The 22,518-nt window shown below is 50.3% G+C and overlaps 1 protein-coding gene across 2 annotated transcripts; it reads right to left on the bottom strand.

Annotated features, from left to right (window-relative positions):
- Positions 1–231: 231 nt before the first annotated feature.
- On the bottom strand, positions 232–21,948 carry virma (vir like m6A methyltransferase associated). Of its 2 annotated transcripts, none has more exons than XM_049025068.1 (24): positions 21,768–21,948; positions 20,014–20,126; positions 19,500–19,586; positions 18,296–18,344; positions 16,658–16,820; positions 16,061–16,180; positions 15,585–15,863; positions 14,157–15,315; positions 13,447–13,956; positions 13,165–13,319; positions 12,825–12,907; positions 12,425–12,518; positions 11,379–11,923; positions 10,082–10,317; positions 9,572–9,827; positions 7,884–8,101; positions 6,283–6,415; positions 5,418–5,573; positions 4,422–4,582; positions 4,135–4,231; positions 3,890–4,056; positions 2,833–3,185; positions 2,290–2,436; positions 232–634 (listed from the first exon to the last, which is right to left on the bottom strand). In XM_049025068.1, exons 1-24 carry the CDS (start codon positions 21,828–21,830, stop codon positions 438–440), a joined length of 5,541 nt encoding a protein of 1,846 aa, XP_048881025.1. In that variant the 5' UTR covers positions 21,831–21,948; the 3' UTR covers positions 232–437. The 2 variants fall into 2 exon arrangements, with proteins under 2 accessions (XP_048881025.1, XP_048881023.1); XM_049025066.1 differs by having other exon boundaries at positions 232–637.
- Positions 21,949–22,518: the final 570 nt, after the last annotated feature.

Here is a 22,518-nt window from a genome sequence, read left to right on the forward strand (position 1 = left end):
TCTCTTCCCAGTACTGTAATTTAATTCTGGCATCCACATATCACTAATGTATTGACATCTATAAAGAAAATATAACGGTGATATAAGAACCATCACGGTCCTACATTTATGTAACAATCACCAATGAAGGCATTGACAGGTCAGGTACCTCGACAGAAGTCATCCATTAAGCAGAAAACATCCAAAAAAAATGTGCCACGTGCCTTAAATTCAAAGAACTGGACACAGTCATGTAGAAAAACAGCAAACCTGGGTGCAGTTTTTATTAGAAGTTCAGTATTAAAAAAAAAAATCTATGCACACACATACACACGCATACATACAAAAAAAGCTTTGCTTGTTATCCAAGTCTTTGCCAAAGTCTTCATTAATCCCCTTGTGCGCTGGACGCGTTCTGGGGGCCCGGCCCACCGCTCGTGTGGCTGTCCAGGATCCGTTCACCTGGTGAAGGAGCGCACGTGTCTTCCTCTGCCACTCCCGCTGCTGAACTTCCCGCGAGAGCTGCTGGCCCCCCCACCGCCCCCTCCAGTGCCGGCTCCGCCCCCTCCAGTGCCAGCTCCGCCGCTGCTCAGCCACGACAGTCCCGTCCCGCGGCCGCGTGGGGTCCTGTCTCGTGGAGCCAGCCTGTACGCACCTGCTGGGGGAGGGAGGGGGGGTGCAGGTGAGGTGCATAACATACCCACACACATCTCCATCACATGATCAAGGCTAGAAACCATCCTATCCCACTGGAGTCAAATATGACAGATTAGCCCCAATACAACAACAGCACTGCCATGGCTCAGATTTGTTCCCCGTGCAGAACCAAAACTGTCCAGTGGGTGGCGCTGCCATGTAATTGTGAACAGGCTCGAGCTGCCCGGCTTTTGGAATTGATCAACAGACCTGGTTGCTGGGCGTCATTCATTGAAAAAGATCTTTGTTAAACATATAAACACACCAATACCTGCAGGCGAGCAACACAACAGGGGTTAGTGAGAGGATATTCAGCCTCTCCACTTATGTCAAACTACTTGTCCAAAGCAAGAGCCTCGACCAAACCAAAAGTGAAGGAAACAAAAGTCACAGACCCCAGTAACCCCACTGTTAACTGGGAGGTGACCCAACAACAGGCAGACCCGCGTTGAGGTACTGGAGGACGCACCGAGAGCCGCCCCCTGCATGGGTCCTGCTCCTACCAAAATACACTCCTCTTCAGGTTTTTCTTGTTATAAGGGTTTCGCTACACAAACGCCTGAACTAGCCCCGAGAGTTTCCCGGAGCGTTTATGGAAACAAAAAGGGACTGCCAAGATAAGCATCGTTTGGACAGGAGGGGCACACCTCAAACGACCCGCACAATGGGCCCTAAAAAACGTGACTTGAAAAGTAGTGAAGGGAAAAAAAAAGTAAGACAACGCCCAGTTCATTTTTCCCCACACGGAAGAGAGAAAAATCGTTGGGAGACACACAACTTATGGGAAACGAACAAGGCTCCACCGAGACCTTAATTGAGGCTTAGGATGGAGGGTACGGCTGTGGGGGATGGAATTAGGAACGTTCCAGAAATGAGCAGGCCTCTCCCAGACACGTTAGGAGGAGCAAATTCACATCGACATCCTACTATGATCTTCTGAGAGATCTTTGACACGCGGCAGGTGTAACCTGTCACCGCTGTGGCTGTCGAGTGTTTCGCGCTCTGCGTGCGGTGTGTCCTTCAGTGATGGTCGCCATGACGCAGCTCTGAGCGTCTGACCTGCCCAAGCCCACCTTCCACACACCAGAAGGATGTCGAGAAGGCGCAGAGGTCTTTCCGATGAAGTTCCACGTCAGGTGTGAGCCACAGCCCAACGGGGGAGGGCGAGAGTCCATGTGACGTCCCTAAACGGATCGAGGGAGCGCTCACTGTATGGCGTGCCACCGGGCCGTGAAACACGACGCCACGGGCGTCTGAGGTGACGCCGAGATTCGGGAGCGGGAAAGAGAACCTGCTCTCTTTGCTCGTGTAATTCTTTAAACAAACCTCCAAAATAATGCTCACACAGAGCCACTTTTTCTCTCTGGAATAAATTACACATATTAACACATACAGCTGATTAATGTTACATCCAGCAAGAATGAAAATTGTCTGTTAAACTTGAAAATTAATTGTCCATTAATAGTTTATTTATTGCACTGTTTCTTTCCCCATAGCACCATGTTTTTACACCCATTTATACACCTTACTGGAAGAGGTTGAATTTCATATGTTTATGAAGTAGCATTTCCTCAGTTCCCAAACCGCTGCGCCACCTGCTGCCGGCCCACGTACCTGCAGGAGGCTGCCTGGAGGGTAGAGGCCCTCTGGCAAAATTGCTCTGTCCTCCTCGAGCCTCGCTGTACGTCCCCCGGTGCGTGACGGGCGTGACCTGTGCACTCCAGCTGGATCCCCGTCCCCCCTCCCTTCTGGTATAGTTTGCTGTGGGAGGGGGGAGACAGACATGCTGGTCAAACAGAGGGCCGGATCAAGAGGCAGAGAGCTGGACATGGCTGTCGGTATGCAGGCTTAGGCTTGAGACTCTGGTGTGCGAGTATGACATTTATTTATCTGAGACTTTAATGTAAAGTGACTGACAGTAGAGGGAAGGTTACCGTTTCTGTATGCTCCTGGGATTTGAACCCACACCCACTGCATTTGTTAGCACAATGCCGTATTTGTTAAGCTATAGAAGAAATCTGCTGTTTATTCCTTGTATTCATGGACAGGGATAACGCCGTCCCCATTAAAAGGGAACTTAAGTACACGGCACACGACGCTTACACACACGGCTGTCAGTAGCGTGTTCGTGTCGCCACGTGTGCGTGAGCAGCGCACCTGACAGCAGCACGCCCTTGGGCGCGGGAGGGGTGAAGAAGCGCGTCTGGCTGTGGAAGGGACCGCCGCGGCCGCCGCCCCGCGTCCCGGTGAAGAGGCCCCGCGTGGGCACTTTGGGGGCGCCTTTGGGCACACGCTTCACCTGCAGAGGTCCCACCGGCAGCCCGATGTCCTTGAACTCGGCCGCCACGAAGTCGTCCACGTGCATGGAGGGCGGCCGGCTGGTGTTCTGCTTGCGCTGCCGGAAGATGTCATGCGGTCGGCACTGCGGGCCGAAGGCTCCTCGTCCGCGGCCCCGCGGCAAGGCCATGATATGCGCCCGCTTGGCCGGCTCGATGTACTCCGACTTCCCGCTGCAGCCGGACGGGGGAGGGGCCAGAAAAATCATTAGGGAGGAAGTCGAGCAGGAATGCCTTCACCACCCAGTACTGTGACATCAATGGACTCATTCATGTAAACATCTTAGACAGGACACTCTACGCCCATAGTGACCAAAAGAGTCAGATGGGCGTGGAGACAAACAACCACGAAGCTGCTTCTGCCGTGAACTGGCTATTACAATTATATAACAGAAAAATACGGGGAAAAAACAGGCAGTTCTGGTCTATCCTGTGACGAACTGCTCAGATGTTAAAAGGCGATTACAACACCAGAGGAGTGGGGCAGGTTTATAATAATCCGGAGCTGAAAAGCGATCCGTGATTATTCACAAAGTGACTTCAATGCAGTTCAGTGAAAAAAAGGCAGTTAGAGAGAATACAAAACAATGGCCGTCTGAATTGTATCATGATCCCAAGGTAATGGGAAGCATAGCGGCTGCTTGCTTTGTCTTTGATTAGCAACTGAAATGACCTCAACATAAAGTAAAAACAGGTAGAACTGGAAAAAACTGGTAAAAACTGACTTACATAAATGTACTTCAGCAAAACATGAGCGAAAAAACACCATCAGCCAATCACATGAGCGAAAATCATCCCCCCCCCCAACAGCCAATCATGTGAACTAAAAACGCCCTTCCATCAGCCAGTCACGTGATTTAAAGAAACGCCCCCCCTACCTAGAAGTGATGAAGGTCTCATGCTTGTGCTTGCCCAGCTTGAAGACCTTGGGGGCCTTGGTGTGCCCTGGGGAGGTGGGCTCCGTCAGGAAAGAGCGCTCTAGCTCCGCCTTCAGGTCCAGCTCGGGACAGCACTCCTCGGCCATCCCCACCAAGTCCACCTTCACCTAAGAGAGCAGGCACCCGTCAGATGGGAGCTGGCCACAGATGGGGGTGCGCACGCACACATGTACAGAGCCACCTACCATGTCCAGCTCAGTGTCCATGTCTTCACCGTGGAAGGGGGAGAACCACAGGGCCTTGAGCTGATCATCCAACACGTCTGAGAGGACATAGACCGTCCTGCAGGGGCACACAGGGGTCATCTCTATGGTGTTTCATGGCCATATTTTAAGCACACAGCCAGGCAGGCAGTAAACCTGTAACCATGCCCTCTAAGCTAAGAGCACAGCTGTCAGCTCTGCTAGTCTGGCTCTTTAAGCACAGAGTGTCGGCAGCCTGTAGGGGGGTGTCGAGTGGGATGGGACGGAACCTGTGGTTAAACTGGGCCTGCAAGGTGTCAGGCGCCGGCAGGGTGGGCTCCGTCTCCTGCTCGGGGGCACAGGGGGCGTCGGTGGCACCTTCCAGCATCTGCCTGAGGCCCACCACGTTTTCCAGGAGCGTCTCCAGTGCGTCATCCTCCTTGCTGAACTCCTGCCCGCACCAAACAGTCGTGTGTCAGTGAGGAATCCGAGACAATAAGGTTTCCCACGTCTCAGAAAGGCCCTGCTTCTACGCAAATACACGACACGCACTACCATGTACCGACCAATCAAATGGCAGCTCTGAGACAGCCCCCCCCAACAGAAAGGCAAGCAGAACGGCACTCCTGATGAGTATTATGGCTTCAATTGTTATTACTGGTACTATCAACTCAGTCAGTGATGGCAGGGCCAATATAGAACTACAATACTGCCATACAGCACAGAGAATATCATCACAGCTGTGTACTTCATACTGTAGCACTACAGTATAGACTGTGGTATCATACTGTGAACTATGGTACAGTACAGTATAGCTCCTGGTGTGGTACTATGGTTTACAGTATAGTACACCGTGTAGTGCAGTAAACTACTCTGAACAATGGTACAATACAAAGTGTAATATACTATAGCATTCAGTGTGTTACTATGATCTATGGAATAGTATATAGTACCACACTACCATTGTGGTACTATTAACTGTGGGATAGTACACAGTATAGTACCATTGTAGCTCTGTGAACTGTGGTATAGTACACAGTACAGTGCCATTGGTTTTATAGACTGTGGTAGAGTACGTGGTGTAGTACTGCTGCAGTACTCTGGACTATGGTATACTACACAGTGTAGTACCATTGTAGTACTCTGGACTATGGTGCAGTATGGCGGAGTAGCATTGCGCTACTCAGGAATATAGTGTAGTATACAGTGTAGCATCATACAGCACAGCACCCAGAACTATAGCCCATGGTACAGAATGAGGTAGAGTACTGTACAGGGTGATTTACCGCGATCTGCTTCTCCAGCTCGGGCAGCGGGTGCTCCAATGAGTCGTCCTTCCACTGCAGCAGCTGCTTCATGTCTGCCACGCTGAAGGCCAAGGAGCGTGGGGGGGGGCCTCCGTCCGTCTCCATGGGCGTGGGACCTTCATCCCCGCAGCAGGCCTGATGCACACGAGCAAATGCATACGTGTACACAGCGTCCCTGAGCACATCACTGGGGCTCCAGGAACCACCACATATGGACAGTTCTGTTCCAACTTATGTTCTAATTTATTCAAAAGTCTAAATTGGACAGCATTCTGTAGCAGCTTGAAAGCTGTCAGGTCCCACCCTCTTCCTCTTTATTTGCTCTATATCATTCCACAACACTAGGGGGCGCAAAAATGTTTACAATGCAGCAACCCCCCCACAAACAGAGCGCAAATAAATGTATTGCGGCGTGAGCAAGTAATTTTAATAAAGGCCACGACAGCTGTTTGAAAACAGAAGCTGCTCTCTTTCTTAATCACCACTATTTATTTTAATACTAATAGCGGCACAAACACGGAAGCCAACAATTTAAATTATACTCACAGTTACACTGCATTACATAATCACTGCAGATAAGCGGGAATGCACAAAAGCCAGGTCACACTGAGAGTCAGTGAAGTCAGAGGGCATTTAATCCCGGACAATTTGGACAGACAAAGACAGAAGTATCGAAGAAAGAGGCCAAATGGGGCTGCGGGTTCAGGCTAAGGGGTCAGGTTTACTTATACCTATGCGACCATCCTGCAGATCGGCCAGTGATCACACCCAGGAACAAACGTCCTTGCTGAACTCTTTGCAGCACAGGTGCGGAAAGCTCCGGAATACAGGGGGGAGGCCTTACCAGGGAATCGGTGTTGAGGATCTGCCGCAGGAAGTCCAGCAACGCTGACACCAGCTCGGCAGACTCCTTGTTAAAGGCGAGAATGACCCTCTTGACCAAGGTGCACACAGACGCGCCGTGCTTCTTCAGTGCGCTGGGGGGGTGGGGCGGACAGGCACAGTCACGTCAGCGCTCAGTAATCCCCCACTCACCCAAACAAACCACCCTCCAGCAGCACTAAGTCAGTGTGGTTAAACTGGAGGGTGCTGGGAGACTCTGGTCACCAGTGAAGAAAGGTACTGAACCACTGTCTAAGAATCTGTCCAACTGCAAAATATTACTGTTTATAATTTTTAACTGAAAATGAGACATTTTTACATGACTTCCATTATATGAACTGACACTTTATCAAACCCTCTTTCACAGTCAGAAAGTGTGAAAAATGGAACTCTACTATCACTGTTTGTAACATGTTTAATGAAAGTTCCATTATAAGTTTACAAAAAAATGCACCTTCCCTGCCAGTGAACAGAACCTTCAATCCTTTGGTGATCAGTTCATGTTCTTTACCGTGGTGACATGCAGTCATTGTGTTGTCACTGAAAATGGGTTAATTCTCTTAGAGGGAATCTCTGCTGCCGTGCCCCTGATACAGGAATGTGACCAAACTCTCTTCAGTAAGCAGCAGCTGTAATTACAAGCCGGTCCTGTCGACCTGGGTGAGGACGCATTGCTGAGCATACAGACTTAATGCTAAAGGCTGTACCAAAACATTATTCAGACACTCGCTACATGCGACAAAGTGGGCTTAACCCGTAAGTGTCACCCTTCTTGGCAACGTAGAACAACAAAAACTAGCTCCTGGCTGCACTGTTAGCACACAGCCGAACAGCTGTAAGCCATGAACATACTGACCCACGACTGAAGCAGAGGGTCAGTACCGCAGCAACAGATAAATACTTAGCCAGAGTATATCACAGTCAAATAAAGCAAACCAGAGAGAAGCTAAATGAATCCTAGAAAATGCATTTCAAAGCTCATTGAAGGAAAATACGCTGAAAAGGGCTAATGAGAGAGAAATGGTAAGGATGCTAATAGCTGACATATACTAAAGGTGCTAATTAGGGACACATGCTAAGGATGCTAAAGAAGGATACATGCTAAAGGTGCTAATGAGGGACACATGCTAAGGATGCTAACAAAGGATTAGATGCTAAATGTGTTAATGAGGGACACATGCTATGGATGCTAAAGAAGGATACATGCTAAAGGTACTAATGAGGGACACATGCTAAGGATGCTAACAAACGATAGATGCTAAATGTGCTAATGAGGGACACATGCTAAGGATGCTAACAAAGGAGATATGCTAAATGTGTTAATGAGGGACACATGCTATGGATGCTAAAGAAGGATACATGCTAAAGGTACTAATGAGGGACACATGCTAAGGATGCTAACAAACGATAGATGCTAAATGTGCTAATGAGGGACACATGCTAAGGATGCTAACAAAGGAGATATGCTAAGGAGACAAATGAGAGAGACAAAATGAATATGCCGATGAGGGAGGGAGACTAAAGACACAGCTAGGTGCGTCAGTGTCATGGCACGCCCCTTACCTCTTCAGGTGGAAGAGGCCGTACTCATGCTCAGCCAGGAAGGTCATGGTGCGAATGCAGGTGAGCACCAGGGTGTAGCTCCCGTCCGGGTTCCCTAGGGCCTCAAGCATGGTGTCACACACCACCGACAGCATCTCCCGGGAAGGAAGGGCATTGGCCAGCTGCTCCACCTCCGACAACGGCCCGTCTGAACTCGTGCTCACAATCAGGGAGATGTCCTGGGAGAAAGGAAAGGGGCCACTGACTGACTATATAACAGGCAGGGGGGGGGAGGCCCCCACCTTCCTGTGGAAACCTCTTCAGAACCAGACTGGGACAGCGCCACGCCTTTGCTCTGGTGCTCTCACCCTCAGAGTTTGCAGTCATAATCTGATAAATAAAAAGTGCTTAGAGGAGCTTGCCCCATGACCTCACCCCCATCCACCCCCTCCCCTTATTTCACATACGCCTCGCAAAAAAAAAACAACAATATATCACATGACCAGCAATATTGCTTAAGTTGGTTCATTATTGAAATTCCAATACAATTATTATGCATACTGCCAATCTAGTCAAATGAAGAATTCTTCAAACCTAAAGTGAATGTCTGATCCCACCTGAAACAGGCGGAAAGACTGAGCTTTACGTTTATATTAAACCACAAAGCAGGTAACTAACCAGCATATGAAAATCACTCAAACCTTAGCTTATGTAAAATGGGTGCTAATCAGGCATCAAACGGGCTCCTTTTGCTCGACTTCACACTATATCTACCAGTCTCAGGCCTTTCATGGCTCGGGTGGAAGAATTTTTTCCCTCCCCACCCAAGTGCATCTTTTGTTCACTGTCAGCAGGGCCTTTGCAAAACTCCCCCTCCCTTGAAAACTATCTAACTGGCTTTTCCAGCTCCGCCAAGGAGCCAAGGGGGCCGAAAAACAACTTGGCAGAGCTATTTAAACACCTTAAAGGTCAAGCCCATTAACCAGGAACTTCATAAAGGAAGAAGACAAACACACTTTCACCTCTGGGCCGCATGAGGCCCAAACCTGTGGCAACTTCCACGGGGCAGCGCAACAAACCTCCTTATCAGGTTTTCTAAAAGGTGGCTAATTTGAATCTGGTTTTAGCATTTGATAGATTAATCTAACAGATAAATTAATACATTTAAATGCCAGTGAGCTTGACTTTGGCCCCCCACCTCTGGCCGGGCCTTGTGAAAACGGCATCTGTCCCCAATGTCAGTAAAGTAACTGCTTCCTAAAAGCTTAATTAGCAGCTCATGGTCCGATTGAGCTGCCCAAACCCTTTCCAAGGCTAAGGGCCACCTGGTGGCAGAATGGGATGGAGATGCCCTACGGGACACGAACGAGAGCCACGGTATCCCGCTGTGGAGCTCAGGGCCACCTTCCCTGGAGCGAGGAAACACGCCTTTGGGAGCCTCGCTCCAAGAAAATTCCTTGTAAATTCATCTTGAGGCGAGACTATCAGACATGTGTATTTCATAATGGTGGCCGTTTAACAAAGAATGGGAGCAAAGGCAGGGAGGAAACAGGCACTACAGCTCCAACTTCGATCAGAACAACGATCAGACACAGAAAACCTACTTCCTACTTCAGCCTCATCTCTGTCGTGAGGTATGTACAGGTTGAAACTGCACTGAGAGCAAAACGGCGATTTATACCAGGCATAGAGCAAGGCAGCAGGCCCACCTGGTCACAAAGGGACTGGAAAAAGGAAGCTGCCAGTTCGGCACAGTGCTGCAGGTGCAGTTCACAGCCTGTAGGGGGCATCAGCAGGGCCACCAGGCAGGGGAAGAGCTCAGCCAGACGTTCGTCGCCGCGGCAGCAGCCGCCCAGCAGGTGCAGCGCCGCTGCCTTGCAAGCACGGTGCGATGCCAGGGAGTCGAGCAGCGCCAGGTTGCGGGCCGTCTGGACCGTGCAGGTCCGCTCCTTGCCTTCTGCCGGGCTGTTAGGGACCGGGGGAGGGTAGGTGGTGTCCACATTACACACTGACAGTCTTGAATTTAGACATTTTCTCCTAAAGCTAACAAATTAGCACTTGTAATGTACGCAAATTTAACAGCTTTCGTCTTTTCACATGACAGCATGACAGGTCATGTGACAGGCTGAGTGGTAGCAGGACATGTATTTGCACGCGTGTGTATATGTCTTTGACAGCATGTACATGCATGCACGCATGCAAGCATGCAGACTCCTTACGGCTGTAGGTCTTCCAGCAGCAGCTCCAGCAGCGTCCGCATGACCAGCAGGGCACTGGGGGAGGCCAGGTCGCTGAGCTGCACGCACACCCGGCGCAGCACGGCCAGCAGCGGCTGGCAGCTGGTGCCGCTCATGGAGCGCAGGATGTCTTGCAGGACATGTGCCTGTCCCTGCAGGTGCATGCTCCACAACTTCCGCGTGTTTAGGGCGACCGCCACGTCCTGGGCTGCGATGGCCTGGGGGGAGCAGAGCAGAGCCAAGTTGCCGTTAGTCACCATCAGCCGCATTTACCTTCGCAGCAGCGTTTTGGTTACACATTTAGGATATTTGCGTCTGCTGAGTCTCTCAGGAAAGCAGGTAAGCACTGTAAAAAGCCTGCCTAATGCCAAACAGGCTCTCCTGCATCCCACAATCTAGTGACAGCTGGATCCAGGCTTTCAACTTCAGCGGGCCCGGCATTTCAGTCTGATGTCAATCACAGCCCAGTTTCAGCCAATGAAAGCCAAGCAACAGGAAGTGGGCTGAACCAATCAGTGACTGAGAGGTCACGGTAACCCCATTGACCGAGGTGTACGAGGCTTTGTTCCTCCTGTAAATACTAGAGTAATGAACCATCCGTGTACACCCACAGTATTAGGAGATCAGAAGTCATCCAGAATCCTAATGAGCTCTTCTGCTCTTAGCTCAGGGCACCGCCGAGTTTTACATACTCAAAAATGGCAAAACGAAATGTTGGTTCAGAGAGACGACCAATCAGAGTGTAGAGGAGGTAGGCCCAAGCAATTAGAGAAGGTGGGATCAATCTATCAAATGTCTTGATTCCACGTCCTCTACAATCTCCATCCATCCATCCATTTTCCAAACCGCTTATCCTACTGGGTCGCGGGGTGTCCGGAGCCTATCCCGGAAGCAATGGGCACGAGGCAGGGAACAACCCAGGATGGGGGGCCAGCCCATCGCAGGGCACATTCACACACCATTCACTCACACATGCATACCTACAGGGCAATTTAGCAACTCCAATTAGCCTCAGCATGTCTTTGGACTGTGGGGAGGAAACCAGAGTACCCGGAGGAAACCCCACGACGACATGGGGAGAACATGCAAACTCCACACACATGTGACCCAGGCGGAGACTCGAACCCAGGCCTCAGAGGTGTGAGGCAACAGTGCTAACCACTGCACCACCATGCCGCCTCTACAATCTCAACCAATCATTTTTCATTCTGCCCCAAGATCACATTTGTGTAAGAAACTCCCATGAGCCGAGGGTCCCCCCCGTCCCCAGGAGCCGTACCTGGGTGGTCTGCAGCGGCAGTGGCAGTGGCAGGAGCTCTGAGAGCAGAGCCAGGCCCGAGAAGAAGCCCTCTGGTGCCTTCAGCACAGATGCCAGGACCTCTCTCAGCATCAGGGACCAGGTATTACCAGCTAGAGTCTCTTCTGTGTCGGTGGCCTGTTCACTGACGCCCTGCGTAAACGTCAGCAAAATGTCCACAATGTCGGCCTGTACCCGCTGCTCCTCAGCGTCCAGGCGGCCCGACGCAGGAGTGGAGCACACCACCATGTGCAGTGCCACCAGGGCAGCAGGCACACGTGCATCCCGGAACTGGAAGGAGCCGCTGCGGAGTAGCTCCGTCAGCATGTGCTTCAGCAGCCGGAGGGCGCTGCACACACCCGCCAGCACGGCCGAGCGCTGCGGCGTCGGGCCCATGTTGCCGTGGAGACGCCAGGGCTGCAGCAACAGGGACGTTAGCTTCTGGAGAACCTTGATGAATGTGTCCATCCCCTCCGCCGAGAAGAGCTGAATGACGGCCAGGTTCCACTTCAGGTCCTTCTGCTGGCCTGTGGAAGAGCAGATAGAACCTTAATGTTCCACTGCAGATAAACAGAGAACCCTGGTACTCATCTGCATGAATCACAGAATGCATCTTTTCATTAGTGGAACTGTCAGAACCCAAACATCACAGAAGCCTGTGGTATGAAGACCTGAGGGTATAAAACCTGTCTGCCTATAGACATGGTCCACAGAACACACACAGCCCTTTTTACATTCAGCAGAACATACAGAACCCTTCTTTGGGATGTGCGGTTCCGTGGGTTAGAACTTTTGGTAGGCAGAGTGATCTCAATTAACCTCAATTGCTTCATAGACTGGCTGACCCTAATCTCTCGGTTGTATGATATTTTGGATTAAGAAAAATCTAGATAAATTTGCTAAACATATAGATGTAAACATAGGACACATAGGACTCTTTTGCTCATCTGCAGAAAATGTGGAACCTAAGCATCCCGCAGCCCATAAAAGCTGAGGGGAACACAAGTTTTGGGGTTTCAGGATCTCACCCTTGATGGGGTGTGGCGGACAGGCGATGTGGCACAGGACACGCAGCGCCGTCAGAAGGCCCGCCCCTTCCGTAGTCAGCAGGTTCTCCAGGTTCTGGCGAGAAGGAACATCTTAAATCTCACACAAGAGACTGCCGAAGCTTTAAGGTCATTTAAATATGGCTGCTCAAAACATCAAAGTACTTGATCATTATGGTTAACGAGATTCCTTGAGATAATTATTTGGACCTTATAAAGTTTTCAACAAGATCTAACGCATATTCTAAGTGAGAAGAAATACAGGCACCTTTAAGAGCTTCTCCAGGAGACCAGGCTGGCTGCAGTTAAGCTAATGCGGGTATGATAATGCTGATTGTACGCTGATGCATGTTCCCTCGGCAGGAAAACGGGATCCACCCACCTGCTTAATGTACTCGATCAGGGTGGGGATGGAGCTGATCTCAAACCGGAGTTTCTCCAGAGGCTCCAGCCACTTGCTGAGCTCTGCGACGGAACACAGGTCACATGACGCTGATTGCTCGAGTCCAATTGTCACAGTGAAAAAAATTAAACTAGCAATACGGCCATAATCGAAGCTTCTCGCAGAAAAACCTGAGTACGAGCGGTCGTCTGCCTTTCGAGCGAACGCGGATCGCGGCCCCGCACTCAGTGGGAGCTTGAGCCATGTTGGACTTTTACCATCTGACGTGCACTAAAGGGCAGAGCGACCACCCAGATGTGGGGGGCGGAGGGACACCCACCCTGCAGTTTGGCGTTGTTCTCGTCGGCCTTGCACACAGCCAGCAGGGGGCTGGCGTAGGTCTCCATCATGCACAGGTCGTTGGAAGCTTGCACCACCAGCAGCACCAGCATGCAGGCGTAGGTGTACGTCACCGACTTCCGTGCCTTAGCCTCCCTGTTGGGTGAAGCAGCGGGGGGGGAGATGTAGGAGCAGAAGGAAGTGGAGGTGTTTTTTACGGCGTCAGCCAACGCCTTGCACACAACGAAAGTCGCTGTGACCCCACGCCGGCTAGGAAGCTCACCCCTGGCCCTCCTTGGAGTAATGCTCCATTAGCACCACCAGGGAGGAGAAATTGTGCTCCAGACTGAAGACGTGGGCGACGGCAGCACGGCCCGTGGGGGTGAAGGTGATTAGGTAGAGGGCGTGCAGCGTAGCCAGCACCTCTGCGCTGTCGCCCTCTTCCGGCAGGCCACCGGGGGCGCCGCATTGCTCCATCAGCTCCGCCACACCCTGCAGGGCGTGCAGCACCTGCATGAGCCAAATGGCACCTCCCCCGCCATCTTCCATGGCGCCCCCCGGTCCGTCCCCCACGGCCCCGTCGTCTGCTTCGGTCTCGCACAGCTGCGCCAGGGCTCGCATCAGCAGGCTGGTGGCCTCGTGTTCGGCGGCCAGGAACAGCAGGCCCTGCTGGGACTGTGCGAGGAAACGCAGCAGCTCTCTGGTGGCTTGGGAAACGCCCGGGTGGGCACTGGTAGCTGGGGTGGACAGCGCCACTGTCAGGGACTCCAGGAAGTGAATCGTGTGCATGTATCTGGGAGGACAGGGAAGGACAAAATGGCGCCTGTATTAGCTTTCAAGCATCAGACCTTCAACCAAAAGATTGCGACATGTCAAGAGACTAATACGAGGCCCCAATTCGAAACCTTCCGGATCAACGGGTTTATTTTACCGGAGCATAAAGTCAGCATCAGCGTATGGGCCATGCGGGTCCAGCAGCTGAGTGGCGCTCACCGAAAGAGGATGGGATAGGGGTCGTCCCTCTCCAGCGGGCCGGTGATGCGGGCCGTGGTGGGGAAGGACTTCACCGGCGGCTGGATCATGGTGTGAGGAGCTGTCTCCAGCAGGTGCAGCAGCTCATCCAGCATGCCGATGAGCTGCTCCAAGTCGGCCTCGCTAACTCCGGGCGACGCCATCAGCGGCTCCTCCTCCATGGGACTCCCGGGCTCCGCCTCATCCTCCTTCCCGGGCTTTTCCTGCGCGCTCTCTGCCTCCGCATCACCCTCTCCAGGGGCTGCGGCCAACGGCGGCGCGCAAGGCGACGGCAGCTTGTCCGCCCACAGGCCGGCCGTCCGCCGCAGGTCTGTCAGGACCTCGTAGAAGTGCGCCTTCTGGACGATGGCGGTGCCGGCCGTCACCACGCGCACCGTCTGATCCAGCAGGATGAGCTCCAGCAGCCTCTGGTAGCCGCTCTTGTTATGCTCCTCCGCCGCGTTTCCCAGGAAGGCCTCCATGCCTTCAGGCATGCTGACCACGCTGTCCAGGGAGCGCAGGGAGTTCAGCTTCAGGGAGGAGGACACGTGCTCGGCGAAGAGGAGCTCCAGGAGGCGGCCGATGACCCCGCCCTCCAGGAGCAGGGAGAGCGCCGGAGGCCCGCACTCGGCCAACGAGGACGCCAGCTTGGCTCCGGCCTTCAGCTGCCGCACGTTCAGGGCGATGGGCTGCACTAGCGCCGCATCCAGACTCAAGGCTTGAATCGTCCAGTCTGCCAGCTGCCTGAGAGGGCCCTCGTCCCCAGGCTCCCGGACATGTATATAGCCGAGACCCTTCACCAGGAGGCTGGGAATCTCCTCCAGCGCTGTCACCCAGCGGGCGCTGCGGTCGTCCTGGTGCGTCTCCAGCAGCTCCATAAGCTTGGCCGCCGACTCCGCCCCCGCGCTCTCATCCGAGGAGCCGGCAGCCATCAGCCTGCCGACCTCTGTCTCAAAGCGCGTCCTGTAGGGGGGGCTGAAGTGCAGCAGGGGGCGGAGTTCGCGCTCATACGGGTCGTACTGCACAGTGGGAACGGCTGCCAGGTCCTCCGCAGTGTAGTCCATGTCGAAGCTGGGCAGCTTGAAGCTGCCGTTCTCCAGGTCCTCTTCGTCGCTGGAGATTTGCTCATACCCATCATCCCCTAGATACAAAATGGGAGGCAGGGGGCATCAACCCACAAGTGGATTTTACTTTTAAAAGTATAACCACTTTTTTGTATAATAATTTTATTTGGCAAATGCCAAACAGGTGACATAATGCTGTTGGTCACATGAAATTCAACTGTACTGTCTGAGTATGACACTAACATTATATTATCCTGGTTACATCTCATAGACCAGAGCTACTGAAATCAATTGAGTCCGGTTATATATCAATAAAGTTTTTCTAGTCCCTCATCCTCATTCCTACCTTCACCTTCTTCCTCCTCATCCTCCTCCCCTTCCTCCTCTTCCTCCTCCTCATCCTCCTCATCCTCCACTGCACTGCCCTCCGTCCGCACGTCCTCCTCCTCGTCTTCCTCCTCCTCCTCTTCTGGTCCAGCCTCTTCCTCCTCCTCCTCCTCGCCCTCCTCCTCGCCCTCAGGGTCGTCAGAGTAGGGCTCCTCTAGGGGCAGGGAGCCACGCTCGGGGGAGATGGGCTCCAAGTAATCGTCCCTCTCCTCCGGGCCTTCGCCCTTCTCCGCTCCCACTGGCACCATGAAGATCACAGGAAGGGCACCCTTAATGGGCACAGCCAATACTACCACAAACTACCCGGTCACACCCGAAATCAAGAATATTACCAAGATCAACAGGTTTAACTGTAAGATTAGCAGTTAGCATGAAATGTCACATCACCCCATTAAAACTACATTAAATGTGCTTTTTAAGTGTCCAAGACCTCACCTGCAAGTGAAACAGTCTCTTCTTCGTCGTCGTCAGGAGGTGGGGGCCCCGGGGGCGTCCTGGGGCCCCTGGGCTGTGGCCTCGGTGGACTGCCATTGTACTGATCCTCTTTGTCCCACTCTGAAGTGAACAAACTAGGCAGATTTACAATGCATCTCGATGGAAAGAACAGCTCAGGCATACAGCAACGGGAACCTGCCCGTCCTCATTCACAACACTCCGAGGCGCTTGCTGGAGACTTTATTCTACAGTTTTGGAATTTAGTTACAAGTACAGCTGGGTGTTTTACTAGATAGAAGCAATGAAACGAGGCAGCTAAAGTACAGAGGTGAATAGTTCAGGTCCAGAAAGTAAAATTCCAGAACAAGATTTACATTCAACCAATCAGTTGAGCATAAAGAGTCACAAACGCAGAGTACTCATCTGGTTGAAACAAAATCTTGGTCTGGATTTTTACATTCTGGACCTGGACTATCCACCTCTGCTAGAGTATCATGGGGAACAGAAAACAGCCTCATCGATGTTTTGCACATACTTAAAACACTATGCTGTTCACTGTCCTTAATGACACTTTCAAATTAATACACAAACACCCACCGTGCTTGACGTTTCGTTTCAGGCCAGCCTGCTGCTGTGGGGGCGGCGGTGGCGGTGGGGGCGGGGACTCCCGATCATGCCCGTGTGTCCTCTCCGCCGTGCCGTACACTGCCACAGTCAGGGTGGTGTACCAACCTCGCAGGACCAGGCCATCTGTGTTCACCTGGTCACCAGAGGGCACCCCGCCAGTCACAGAAGAGACACAGGATATGGCACAAATCAACTAATTAATTTCGGTTCAGCTTCTTGGCCACGCCGCATGTCTAACTGCACTGAGAAAGGTCGGGTTTCACCAAAAAAGAATCATCCCAAGTTAAGAGACGAGAGTTTCTTAAACGCCACGCTGTCGGCAGAATTGTGATCCGCCACTACCCTCATCAGCACCGAGAGTCTGAGCCTACTGAAGAGATGATTCATGACTTCCCTGTGCCACCATGCGTCAAAGGTCAACAGGGGAATTCACGTCTACTGTCAAAAACACATACCTCCACTATTATGTAGACAAAAATAAAACAATAATGTTTTTGTGCCAAGGTCGCTGTAACGGTAGCCAGGCTACAGTCACTGTATCTCAGGCGTGTCATTTAACAGCAGATCACATATCGCTCCGACCAATTATGTCACACTTACTGAAACAAGAAAGGCTTTCATTCATAGCGAACTAACATACAACGTACAATGTGAATGACGGCCATGTAGCATAGACGATAAAGTCTCTTAGTATATCCGAATTCTGCATTGGGTTAGCCTCTGCACCCAGAGTACTACGTACGGTTCAAGGCTGCGTTCATCGACTAGACGGCCCCAGATGGGCTTTCGCTAGCTCAGCATTCACTCCCTCAGTCGGAACAACAGCCACAAGTGCACAAACAAGTTCCAGCTGTTACAGTCGTCCTCAAAAGGTTGTACAGCTCAACTGCCTGGTGTTGTAATGGCATTAGTATTACTAGCATCAAGGAGGTTCAACAGTCTAAGTGACTGTGCAATGACTGATGACGACCATGACGACGACAACAACAGAAATGGTAAGAGTACATGGGACTTGAATATCTATACTAGCAGCATTGAATGAGTGTAGTAGCAACACAGTGTTCTGTGAAAAATTTAAGACCAGGTAGAATGGAATGTGAGAGAGGGCGGGGGGTATCGCCACGGGGGCTGCAGGGTGGGGCACTGATCTTACCATGCCCCTGCACCCCTGGGGCAGTGTCCACCCACTCTCAGTGTGTGTGTCTGTTGGGGGGGGGTGGCTCTTGTCAAGGCGGCCACCTATTTTAAGAGGATAAACCATGCAGTACTGGGGGAGGGGGAGTACGAGTTTCGCTTTGCATAAGCAAGCTGCCCCACAGACTGCTGTCCACAACTGTCAGCCCCCTGCACAGTGGAAATAAAATAAAATTCAAAATCTGAAGAAAACAAACGCCTACTCCTCTTGTGAGAAAACCGGATATTAATATCTGAATTATGTCACTGTTACAAGACACCTCACTGATCAATGTTTTATATTCGCTTGTAATAAACCAAAAAAGGCTCAGTGGAAAACTGACAGAAAGAGAAGAGAATTAGAGGAAAGCAGATCTACAGGAGAAGATCTGAAATTGGCATCAGTCTTTCCACACAAGTAAAACAGATAATTACCTTCCCGTTGGGTCTGAAAACGATGGACTTGTTTTCATCATATTCCAGGCTGTGGGAAAGAAGGAGAGAGCTTTTTTTTCCCAAAGCACTGAGGATACTAGGGGGTCTACACAAACTCCCTGGGGGAGGACCAGACAGGCTGCTACATGCAGAGTACCAGCGTGTGGAGATTGTGGTACATGGGAGGCGAACATACAATGTGCTGACCAACAGATTACGGTCAGTCTCTCAGACAGTCGGTAGCCATGCTTCACACACAAAGGTCACATCTCACTTAAGTATACCATTCTCCCAGCAACAAACAGGAAAGGCAAGGAAACGCACATGCATCGGACAGTAGCCCAAATGTGGAATTTCTCTTGGGAGCCAAACTCCATAACCTGGCAACAGATTTGTGTTAAGTTTTGCATCCTATCAGTGGTTGTACAAAGTGGCAGAATTTTACCCATTTATACAAGCTGTTATGCTGCAAAAGCAAATCAGGTACCTCACTTTAAGGTACAACAGCAGGCATAATTTTCCTGCTGTTTCCAGGGAAAAACTCGCCCTAATTACCACATTACTTGCTGCCACATACTTTACACTGACATGAGGCTATATTATTTGCAGAGAGGAGTACTGTGAACTGTAACAGTGCCAATAATGTGCATTCCGATTTCAAGACAAGTACGCTTTATCGTCATTCTGTGCACACGACGGCGTTCCACCAGGAACAGGGTGCGACATACAAACAGCACGTGACAAAGGGAGGGGTTCATAATACAAAGTGGAAAAGCACAGGACAGTATGAAAGGAGGGGGCAGAATCTAAGGGTTTATTTACATAGTGCACTGAAAGTTGTATGTAAACAATAATAATAAGTGCAGCAGCAGAAAGGATGGAATAAATAGTGTCAGCTGACTGACACTAGATAAATAATAATAATAATTTAGTGATGAATAAGGAGGAGGGTTCTGGTGCTCGCTTTTCACAGATAGATGAATTTCAACTTAATCTGAATCTACTGCTTCATCACATAGGGGTAAATAACACGTAACAGCAGTGAGCTCAGTGAACTGCACGCAGGATGCGATAGAGATCGCGCGCCCAGCCCGGTGCGTGCCCTGCCTTCCCGTGGGCTCATATGTACGAGACGAGCGAGAAAAGCGTGGGCAGCGGAGAGAAAAGGGAAAACTCACTGGATCAGCTAGGCATGCAAACTCACCTGCCCAACCTGTCAAAGACCGGGGAGTTGGGCTTGGCTACATTGTTGAAGAACAGGTCCAGCTGGAAGGCATGGGGGTAAGTTTCCCTAAAAAAAGAAAAAAAAAAAGACCCAAGGTAGCTTAAAAATAGTGACACTAAGTATCACCAAAGTATAATTTAACCTCAGGCAAACAGCAAGAGACTTCAAATACCAAAAACAAAAAGTGAAAACAGCCCAAAATGGACAGCCGTCTCTAATCCACTTTGCTAATGCAAACACTCAGCTCAAAGGGTCAACTCCAAAGGCGTGTGATGACAACAGAAAACTTCACTTTACGTGGACAGACCTTTCATTTCACACGAAAGGCAGGCAAAGCCATCTACGCCTATTTGAGGCATTAGTTTGGGTTCTATTCTCAAGCACACAGAGGAGAAAATGGGACACACGTACCAAATGAAATAACCATAAAAAAAATCTGACTTTTATGGTTAGTGGCCTGCAACAGATTTATAAGCAACGCTCAGACTCTCACCCAAACGCACGGCTGTCCGGGAGACTGCTGTGAGCTTTGATTCCAGGAGGAACCACCCGCACCTCTGTGATCAGCACACCGCATGGGAAGCGAACCACGTCAACATTCGTGAGCTGGGGGAAGGGAGACAAATGCAAAGCCATCACCAAGGGTCATTTCCTGTAACTTTTGCAACAGGAGCACATTGTATTTTGCTTGACAACAGAGAACAAATAGATACCTCCATGTTGGTCTGTGTTATACCATCCTATGGTGTCTGTCATTCCAAATGTCTTTCCTCTGTTCTTTAAGACTGGCCAGTAAGCCATCGAACATAACACTAATCACTCCATCCATCTTTTACACCCACCTGGCACTAATATCACATATTTCACGTTGAAGAGCCCTAAATATGTTTTTTGAAATGGGTGAGAACAGGACATTAACTAAAAATAAGGATTAAATGCGTCTTTCAAAACATTCACAGAAAATGAAAAATAAATATTTTTATTATAATATAAAGGCATTCTTGTTTTTAGAACCACAAGAGATGACATATACTCATGCAGGCATTGGACAAGTGAAACATTAAGTTTGCAGAGCAGGTAAAACCAGTTTTAATTGGTCTGTGGGCTCCCTTGGATTTGAAGGCAGTGCTGACGTGCAGACAGAACCGGGCCGGTTCTTGGCGCTGACGTGTGTCTTTAAGTGTCACATGAAGTACTTCCTAGCATCCCACTGACAATTAAAAATAACAAACTAGACTAAAATGCAAAATCATACTGTTCTGTATGGAAAATAGCCATTACATTTTATGCAGAAATCTCAAAGGGAATAGCACCTTTTTCATTCTTTTTAGCAGAGCTCATAATGTTAATATGGAGGTCATCTATAGATACGAGACTAGGACAGCCACTGTACTTAAGATCTTATACGCTTTCTGACAGATCGAGGTATGTTTGGGATTCTATGGCGTGTAAAGGTTTGTTCCTTTCAAAAAGGTGGGACCACACCTGAAAGCATCATTAACACTACCAACTACTTTAAATAGATGTGAGGTTATTATTTTGCATAATCTGGTATTTCAGAGGATTACATCAAGGTGGCAACACAGTGTGAGCTGTCCAAGTAATTTCACAACTCTTGACACATGTAACCCTGGGTGCGAGGCCGGCCCCTTAGAGGGCGGTATCACGTAGTGACGTTTAAGATCTGGTGCATTTCAGATCGTACCGGGCTAGTCCACCTGCGCGTCTTATTTTTAAGATACTGCAAATATCTATATAACCGAGGGGAAAACATCAAGCAGTAAGAGAAGTGAGACGGACTTAACCCGTCTTAATAAGAGCTAACGTGTCGCGTACTCCAGCTGGGACTCATCTGTACACCATGCACCTTCCGCTACACCATGCATCATGGTAAACCCTCCAAGTGGTGCAGCTACAGGATCTGTGTAGTTAGCACGTTAGCTTTAGCCACACAGTGTCTTATGAACTCCCACCACGTCTGATGGCGGTGAACAAAACCTAAATCGCCCAAGTCACAGATCATCGGTTTTAAAGCTCAAATATATACAAATACGCCAGTAAGTAAGACGCGGTCAAGCAGGACAGGTTCCCGACGGGGTATGTAGGGCATCGGGGCTGCAGAAGGGAGCTTGGGATTCGTCATCCTAAACTAATCCCAGCGCGGCGCCAGCGGAGCCCGGTCAGAACAGCCTCACACCCGCCACCTAGAAGAAAGCAAACGCCACTATTTCTGCCGTAAGCCGTTACCTCTGCGCTCTGGTGCTTAAAAGTATCCAAAAACAGAAGCTCCATTGAGGCGTCCCCCGCCATCTTGTTCCAATCGCGTTCAAAAAAACTTCCGCTGTGGGCGGGGAATCCGGCGCGAGACTTCCGGGCACGTGGGCCGCGGCTGCGGACAGCGGGCTGCTCCTGTCAGCGCTGCATGCTTAGTATTACGGCTAATCATTACAAAAAGCAAACATAGTTGTGAAATAATATATTCTGCTACTACATCCACCTGCAAAACTCAAAATGCCAATTTTTACACTCTCCATGATGTTGATACGTATTGTCATGTATGTTTTGGGTGTAAGATTAAGGTGGTTAACGCCTAAAATAATATATCACGCAGCTGTACCTGATGTTTTTTGTTTTGTTTTACTGGAACTGTACATCAAGAATGTCAAGCACACTGTGTCCTCAACCCGTCATACTCAAGCGACACGTTTCTAAACGTTTTCACCACTGATACTCGATCTCAATGTAGCATCAAATATACTAAGCACAGGTATTTCTGATATTAAAAATCATATATGATTCTAGTCTGCGTGGGCGATGCACACGTAAATGAAACGCGTAACAGGTCTCCTGCGCAACAAAGTATCATCAGGAACTCGCACTGATTCTATCCGGTTTAGGTTGTTTTACTGGTGGACAGGTACACACCGTTCTCTGACTCATTTCGACAACATTGGCTTCACAAATGGTAGCACTTTAGTTAGAAAGCAGCGGTGGCTCC

Source organism: Brienomyrus brachyistius, chromosome 9 (assembly GCF_023856365.1).
Source record: "Brienomyrus brachyistius isolate T26 chromosome 9, BBRACH_0.4, whole genome shotgun sequence".
In the NCBI taxonomy this organism is placed as follows: Eukaryota; Metazoa; Chordata; class Actinopteri; order Osteoglossiformes; family Mormyridae; genus Brienomyrus; species Brienomyrus brachyistius.